Genomic DNA, 8527 nt, shown 5'->3' on the forward strand with positions numbered 1-8527 from the left:
TACCTTGGAAGATGTATGCCTCTTCTGTGGGATAGCGTACGACATGCACAAGGGTAGAAAGGGAAACTTTAGGATCCACATCTGACAAGTTAGTGGAAAGACGTCCTTGTGGTGCTTCACGGGTTGTGTCCTTACGGGATGACGATTGCATGAGTGCCATGTGTTACATGCTTAGTTGGCGAGGACTGACTTGGCCTACGACGAGAACTGACAGTCCCCCAGTAGAAGGGATGGACTACACTCAACGAACTCAGAGTTCTTGCCCTAGTCATAGTTCCGTTGGGGATATCCTTGATAGGAAAAAGTTCCGTTTTGTCTAATTCCATCTCTCTTGCTCCAAGAACCATCCGAGTAAGGGATTTAGTTTTTAGCTCGATTTTCCTTTCTACCGAGTATTGTTACGATCATGTAGGGGCTTGTTTCCTTGATGGCTCGTCTTTTGACTGATTCCTTGATGGGTTTAGCGGTCTTGTTGAACTTTTCAACGCCTGTGACTCTGAGTAAGGGATTTAGTTTTTAGCTCGATTTTCCTTTCTACCGAGTATTGTTACGATCATGTAGGGGCTTGTTTCCTTGATGGCTCGTCTTTTGACTGATTCCTTGATGGGTTTAGCGGTCTTGTTGAACTTTTCAACGCCTGTGACTCTGACGCACCCTCGTCTTTTCATCCATTCACTCAATTATCAGCCAACCCTCAATTCTCATGGTAATAAGAGTACACATACATACATGCAGTGATATTCACGGAAAATCAGCTAACCCTCAATTATTAGCAGGCATGGTGGAGGAGAACTGCCTTGGTTGGGCTGCTCGCGATGCATCGGGCGTCCTTTCTCCTTTCAAGTTCTCTCGCAGGTGCGCCTGCATTCTAATTCAGATTTATAATCTCGCCTGCACAATCGATGGGTTTCATCTGCAGGCGCACTGACTTTCTATCCCTGCAAGTATTTCTTCGTACTCCCTTCCTAATTTGGCCGGATTGATCTGTTTTTCATCCATCAATCAGTTTATTCTAAACTTGATGGATGTGAGTATTGACAACTGAATGTACTCTCAATCTGGATGCTACAGTAATTTCATCAGTCTCAACAGTCATGTGCTTCATGTAGACAATGCATTAACCCCAATTACACACACACACACACACACACACACACTCTCTCTCTCTCTCTCTCTCTCTCTCTCTCTCTCTCTCTCTCTATGTGCATGCACAAGTACATGTGTGCATGTTTCTGTGCCCACATACATACCCACACATGTCCATGCATGCAAGCATATGTGTGTATGTGTGTGTGTTTTTTTTGGGGGGGAAGGGGGTGTGTGTGTACATGCATGTGTCCGTGCAAGCACGTGCATGCATGTTTGTGTGTGTGTGTGTGTGTGTGTGTGTGAGCGAGCTCTAACACACTCGCTGTGTCAAACACAGGCTCCCAGGTCCGCACGATGTATCATACAAGATAACGCACTGTGGAGTCTGCTATGGAGAACTTCTCTGGACTCGCAATGCTATGGGTCATGCCAAGTATCCGATTGTTCCAGGGTAAGCACGTTTATAGACTCCATTGTGTACGTTGCATTGGTCTGGAAACATTAAGAATACACAATGTCAAGGTTCAGATGCAAAGAGCTCACTTGAGAATAACTCCTTTAAAAAAATGTATGCAGACATGAAATTGTAGGTATTGTAACAGAGGTTGGCTCTGAAGTTACAAGCTTCAAAGTGGGGGATCGAGTTGGCAGTAGCGCATATGTGAATACGTGTCGTGAATGTGAGTTTTGTTGTAAGGATATGGAACCCTACTGTGAAAAAGGAGCAATTCTCACCTTGGATTCTGTGGATTACGATGGATCTATTACACGGGGTGGCTTCTCTACACATATGGTGGTGGATGAAAGGTCAGGCAACATCCTGAGCAATATTTAATGAATGAATCACACAAATGTCGCATGGTTTAAGACATCCTGAGCAATATTTAATGAATGAATCACACAAATGTCGCATGGTTTAAGACATCCAGAACAAACTGTGTTCCATTATTAGCACTACTTAGTGACATAATGTTACATGATGAAAACTGTGATTTTCATCCTGTCAAGTTTCCAAAATTGGGAAGCTGAATAATATATATGGACATACTACTGACTCCAAGTAACTTACTTGGTTGATGTGCCAAGTAAGCTACTCGAGGAAGAGATTGAACAGATTGAGGTTGCTGAATATTTGAGGAAGGGATTGATATAGCACGAGCATGAGGTGATGTGGTGTTTTGGTGATGCAGGTACTGTGTCAAGATTCCAGATAAGTTAAAATTAGAGCATGCTGCACCTCTACTTTGTGCTGGTATTACTGTATACAGCCCAATGGTACGGTATGGAATGAATAAGCCTGGTAAAGTGGTTGGAGTGTTAGGACTTGGAGGCCTTGGACATATGGCAGTCAAATTTGCCAAGGCTTTTGGTGCTGCGGTTACTGTTCTCAGCACCTCCCCTTCCAAGAAGGAAGAGGCACTTGGTATTCTGGGGGCTGATAAATTTTTGGTTACTTCCAATGTAGCACACATGCAGGTAACCACACCGTTCTCACGAAGTGCAATGGCCTAACTAAGACATATCTTTGAGATACATTACTACTTACCATACACAACTGGATAATCAACTACCTTTTGACATGCAGCAAGCAGCTCGGTCCCTTGATTTTATACTTGACACAGCTTCTGGAGATCATCCATTAGATCTCTACCTTCCATTGCTGAAGACAGGTGGCAGCATTGTTCTGGTGGGGGCTGCAAAGGAGATGAAGTTCAGCCCTTCCAACTTGTTTGTAGGTAAATGGCTACAATCTCAATCCTATTAAATGAATGGAAATGTGTGCAGCAGCTGCAAAGCCAATGCTATTCTTATGGATGCAACCAAATCCACACTAAGGGATTTATTTCTTCTCCTGTTCATCCAGGAATGAAGTCAATATCTGGGAGCATATCTGGGGGCATTAAAGAAACACAAGATATGCTGGAGTTCTCTGCAGAGAAGGGGATAGAACCGATGATTGAACTCATTCCAATGCAATATATCAATGAGGCATTACACAGGCTTGAGTGCAATGATGTACGATACCGCTTTGTTGTGAACATTGGGGAGTCGTTGAAACTGGAGTAGTCCCAATCTTAGGTGGTGTTCCCAAGTTCTAGAGGCGATTTCAGTTTGGGTGTTCCATCTAAAGCAAGAGTTTGCCTATGAGAACCTTTTGGATTATAAAGGGTAGGTAGTTTGGATGAATACTTGTAAGTTGGAATCTGGAAAGTGCCTGGAAAGTACTACTAAATCGTTTATTGAATAGAGGTTTCATAAGTTATATCTCTAGAGTAAATCATGAAATATGTGTCCAAAAGGAAACACCTTGGGACTAGTAATGTGGCAAAAAAGGGAATTATGTTGAGAATCTTGCATAGATTTTCACTAATTGTAATGTGTGCCTTGCGGCATTTTATTGGGACATGGCCTAAACATTAAAAGGTGTAATATCCCCCTTCCCCTAAAGGTTTTTTTAAAATTTAAGGCAAATGTTTTTACCCTCCCTCTCTCTTCCCTTGCCGTGTGTATGGCGAGAGAGAGAGAGAGAGAGAGAGAGAGAGAGAGAGAGAGTAATTAGATGGGGGGCATGTAGTCCCCCAGGTGGGGGTTGGCGGCCATTAGACGGCCGTCTCCCCTCCCCCTTACCAACCCCCCCTCCCTCCCCCCCCTTCGTAATTTCAGTGCCTCTCCTGGCCGTGAAGGAGAAGAAGAAGAAGGAGAAGAAGAAGAAGAAGAAGAGGGAGAGAGAGAGAGGAGAAGAAGAAGAAGAGGAGGAGAGAGAGAGAAGGAGAAGAGAAGAATAACAAGAGGAGAGAGAGAGGAGGAGAAGAGAAGAATAAGAAGAAGAAGAAGAAGGGAGAGAGAGAAGAAGAGGGAGAGAGAGAAGAAGAAGAAGAGGGAGAGAGAGAAGAAGAAAAAGAGGGAGAGAGAGGAGAAGAAGGGAGAGAGAGAAGAGGGAGAGAGGAGAAGAAGAGGAAGTAAAGGGAGAGAGAGAAGGAGAAGAAGAACAAGAGGAGGAGAGAGAAGGAGAAGAAAAGAAGAAGAAGAAGAAGAAGAAGAAGAAGAGGAAGGAAGAGAAAGGAGAAGAAGAGGAAGAGAGAAGGAGAAGAGTTATGCATGTTTGAAGTCACATTGATTGGCCTTAGATTCTTTGTGAATCCTCGTATCACTTCCTTTTGCCAAGGCAAGAGAGGTCAATTTACCTCAAGGGTTGCAAGACTAAGAACGCACAAGGATGGCACCCAAGAGATGAGTTACAAGGAGCACAAGTGCTGAAGTTGCAAACGGAGCTAGGAACATATCCAATGCAAGCGGAGACATGAATATCACCAACCCTCCGATAACTATAGCTCATATCTAGGTTGTACCAAGATTTAGATTCTTCTCATGCATCTTAAATTCTTAAATACAGGTAGAATTGCATGCATAAAATAGGTAAAAGTCATTAGTGTTACATTAGATGAGAATAGGAAAGGAGACTGAAAAGCAAGTAAACAATAGATGATGCATTGAAGGAAAATTGCATAAAGTATAACAAGAAGAGTGTCAAGGTTGTATATGAAGATTGCATCAATTTTAAGGTACATTGAAGTGCTTGAATTCAAGTCTTGTATGATAGCCTTGAAATTGTAGGATAAAGTTAAAAGTTGTCTTAGAGAGAAGATGGACAAGTTAAACCCTAATCCGACGTATCACAAAAAACAAAAATGCATGTATTTGCCATTAAAGGGCTTAAGATGGGTTGATCTTTTACACTAAATAGGTAGCCTTGATTAACAAAGGTCAAGGTGAAATCACATAGATCATTAAAAAGATCTAGAAGATAACAATTAAAGTTGTTTCTTGAGCAACCCTAGATCCTAAGGGGGAGAGTAAACCCTAGGGAGGCAGTATATCAAGGCTGAAAATGATTTAAGTGGGGATAAGCTAAGTTCCAAAGCAACGGTGGCTTAAGGGACTTGTTGAGATGGTTTACCATTGATGTTTCTAATGAGGGTTGACCTTGTTTGAGATGGAAAAGAGGTTAGTAAGCACAGTGGTTACTTGCTGGATTAGGAAAGGATGTTTTCCTAGTTAAAGGATGTTAGGCTGGTTGTTTTAGCTTGATTGTTTTCGAAAATATACTTAAGGATTGGTGTGGTTTTGGATGAATATCCAAGTGATTATATTTTCATGGCGGGAACTGTAAGGATAAATTACCATGGGAACAAAAGGGATGTTTTCGTAGAAAATGTTATTGGGCTGGTTGCTTCAGCTGTGGATGATTTCCTAAAGGGATAATTAAGGAATGATGATGCTAGCTACCCCCCGCGAACCGCCAAACCCTAACCAAGGGGGTTATGAATCCATGTCGAGAATGTGGACCGAACTTGCCGCGAGAGCTCTCTCCGTGGAAATTACTTGGCGTAGGAGGATGCTTGAGTGCCAGGGGGGCTCTGGCCATAAATCCCAATGCCTTTGGACCCTACACAAGTGTTCTACGTGACTCGAGATGGGATCTCGAGGCCTTGATACTAATTACAAGCCAGAATCTTGATAGGATAATCTTTCGAGTTTTTATTTTGAGATACGGAAGGTTTATTTCTGCGGAGGCAGAAAGGGATACTTAATTCTCCTGTATGGGCGGGAGACAAATATTAATCTAAAGATAAGTTAAGGAAGTGTCTGATCTTGTTTTACCTTGTTTTAGTATCTGTGTCCTAAATTACGTAAAAGGACCTGTGATTAACGGGTTAATTAAGGAAGCTGCTTTTTTGTGTCAAACATAATGTGGTAGGTAATTAGATAACTAAAACAACCCCCAAGGGAAGCGTGGTGGATGTGACTAATGGATCTATTCTACGGAAGGGTGGTCTCGGTTAGTCCAGAGCTTTTCTAAAAGGAAATGTTAACGAGAAATGTTAGAAAAAAGTCGGACAATGACCTTAGGCAATGTTGGTTAGAACCCTGATTCATACCGTTTTAGGGGACTAGAATGGGACTATGCCTTACGGACAGAGAGGCCGAGCGATGCATCCCTTTCGTTTCCCATTCTCTTTGAACCAAGTGCGGTATGAGTGTGTTTGGGTCCAGTTGTATCTACACAAAGTGGAGCAATTGCAGATCGATGCTAGAAGACTGTTAGGAAGACCCGACTACGAGGAACCCGGACTCAAGTTGATCCTAGTGGGAATGGCCAAATACTTCCGCGCGGGGCAGACTCGAGAGACCCTAGTTGGCAAAACCCGTGTCATTCCTTGGGAGTGTCGGGTGGCGTCTTCTAGATATATCTCTCAATGGATTGCTAAGACATGTCCCGTTTTAACATAGGATAGGGGCTTGGCTCTCTTAAAAGTAATATCATTCCTATTGACTTGAATTAACCGAAGAGTAGCTACACTAACAAAGCTGATGATCTTTCAATTGGTGTCATGAAGTTGACTCATTGTTGAAGAGTGTCAGGGTGGAGCGAAAGTGTGCTTTCAGATTTTCTTAAGCCATCTTTTAAATTTGCTATTTCAAAGGTGAACAACATGAAGGCAATCCTCAAGGAGATGTTTTTTTTCTTCTTTCCTACCAACAAAGAGCATAGTGGAGAGATGGACATTCTAGTGGACAGGGGTGCTAGAACTAGGAGTTTTTAAAATGCAAGTCTCCATTTTAAAGAAATTGAGTTGAAAGCATGGAGTTTCCTTTCAAATTTACTTCAGTCTTCTTTTCCACGTAGTTATTTGCGTCCTTAGATATTTTTTCTTTCATATGGTAGTCAACCTCATTGGGATGGCCATAGTATGAAGGGAGTGAGCCTTGAGTGGAAGCACCCAAGAGGAAGTAAGAACTATGGTTGAAGGAGCAAGAGTAAGAGAGATGTTGGATGTGGAAATTGCAATAATCACAAAGTGTAATCGACCTTTTCTTATTTAAATGTCATTGAAAGAATAAAGAATGAAGTAATAGTGATGGGTATCCATTGTCACTTGTAGTGTATAAATGTGTAGCTACTATAAGTGTAACTAATACATGGGTGGCTAGTTATAGGGGCCTTTATTCTCAACAACCTCCCACTTAAAGGTGAATGTGCTTGGAGTGAGGAGTGAAAAGGAAAAAGAAAAAAGTACAATATGTATATATAATACAACAATATGAGGAATAGATATCATCTTATCCAACGCCTATCAATATCCTAAGAAAGGCAAAGTGCTCGCTAAGAGACTTTTTGTGAGCAGATTTGTAGGATTTTGGATAATTGAGATCTTGACAAGGTCAACAAACCCATCCTCAAGGACCTCTCGAATGAAGTGACAACATACCTCAATGTGCTTCGTCTTCGCATGGAGGACTGGATTCTTGGCCAATTGAATAGCACTCATATAATCCGAATGCTCCGTGGGGATTGCATCAAACACATCAAGGTTTGTCACTAGACAACCTAGCCATAGAGCCTCCTTACAAGCCTCAATGGCTACAACATACTTGGTCTCAATAGTAGAGAGAGCCATGTATTTCTACACCTAGGACATCTAAGAAACACCACCTCCAATAAAAGTGAATACATAGTTAGAGGTGAACTCTCTACTGCTTGCATTTCCTACTTAATCAGAGTTAGTGTATCCCACGATTCTTGTGTCTTGGTCACCATAATATATACACATCCATTGTGCCCTTTAGATACCTAATTATATCCATCATGACATCCCAATGACACCTGTCAGGTGTTACCATATAGTGTGTCACACAAGTCCCATTGCAAATGCTATGTTAAGAATAATGGCTATCATAACATACATCAAATTGCCCATTGCGGATGCATAAAGGATCTTAGCCATCTCGACCTTTTGCTTATCTAACTATGGAAAATTAGCCTAGCTAACCTTCATATGAGAATCTCTCTCATGGCCCTTGCTATCTTGTCGATCTCTCATAGTCAATGCATGTGAGGTATGGGAAGCATCCATATTTTTTCTATTTACCTCTTCTGTCATCAAGAGAGCACTCTCAACATCCTACAATTTCAACCCATCCTTTGAAGTGTTAGCACATAGAGACCTATGAAAAGCATCCCATGACTCAGTTAGTGTCCTAAGTAGAAATAAAGGATGCATTGAACTCCTGATGGGACTAAAAATGGGCTAGCATTGGCTATGGCACTAGCTGGAACCTCATGCACATAATAGATAATTCCACCACCACACGGCCTCGCGGACCAAGAGCATTCGTAATAACTAAATGCACACTAGATACATCTAATATTGCATTCGTAGCTGGATAAGAGTCCAACGGCACCTTCCCCAAAACTCCTCAAAGGGGTATCCCACACATATAGGCAATAAGTGCCACGTATCACAGACATATGAGGCACCCCATCGGCTGATTGTTATGGCCCCATTGTAGCTCTCCTACATCTTGGGGATTGGCCCCTCGATGCATTGCTTTTACATATAAACACATTCGCACAAGCCTCTCCTTTTTTTTTCAG

General features: G+C 42.1%; 1 protein-coding gene across 1 annotated transcript; it reads left to right on the forward strand.

The window, feature by feature from the left end:
• The first annotated feature begins 550 nt into the window (after positions 1–550).
• Positions 551–3276, forward strand: LOC148025793 (putative cinnamyl alcohol dehydrogenase 1). Its single transcript, XM_087693033.1, has 7 exons — positions 551–706; positions 777–855; positions 1427–1540; positions 1666–1896; positions 2280–2565; positions 2675–2825; positions 2954–3276. Exons 1-7 carry the CDS (start codon positions 577–579, stop codon positions 3154–3156), a joined length of 1194 nt encoding a protein of 397 aa, XP_087549159.1. The 5' UTR covers positions 551–576; the 3' UTR covers positions 3157–3276.
• The last annotated feature ends 5251 nt before the right edge of the window (positions 3277–8527 follow it).

The sequence above is a fragment of the Lygodium microphyllum genome, chromosome 14, assembly GCF_053477565.2.
Source record: "Lygodium microphyllum isolate KBCC chromosome 14, Lygodium_microphyllum_v1.1.10, whole genome shotgun sequence".
NCBI lineage: Eukaryota > Viridiplantae > Streptophyta > Polypodiopsida > Schizaeales > Lygodiaceae > Lygodium > Lygodium microphyllum.

What these genes read in the sequence shown, in the direction of transcription:
- LOC148025793 (XM_087693033.1), top strand. Translation starts at nt 577, where the DNA reads ATGGCTCGTCTTTTGACTGATTCCTTGATGGGTTTAGCGGTCTTGTTG. An exon ending in CCTTTCAAGTTCTCTCGCAG is followed by an intron (nt 856 to 1,426) that starts GTGCGCCTGCAT and finishes TGTCAAACACAG; the next exon opens with GCTCCCAGGTCCGCACGATG. An exon ending in AAGTATCCGATTGTTCCAGG is followed by an intron (nt 1,541 to 1,665) that starts GTAAGCACGTTT and finishes AAATGTATGCAG; the next exon opens with ACATGAAATTGTAGGTATTG.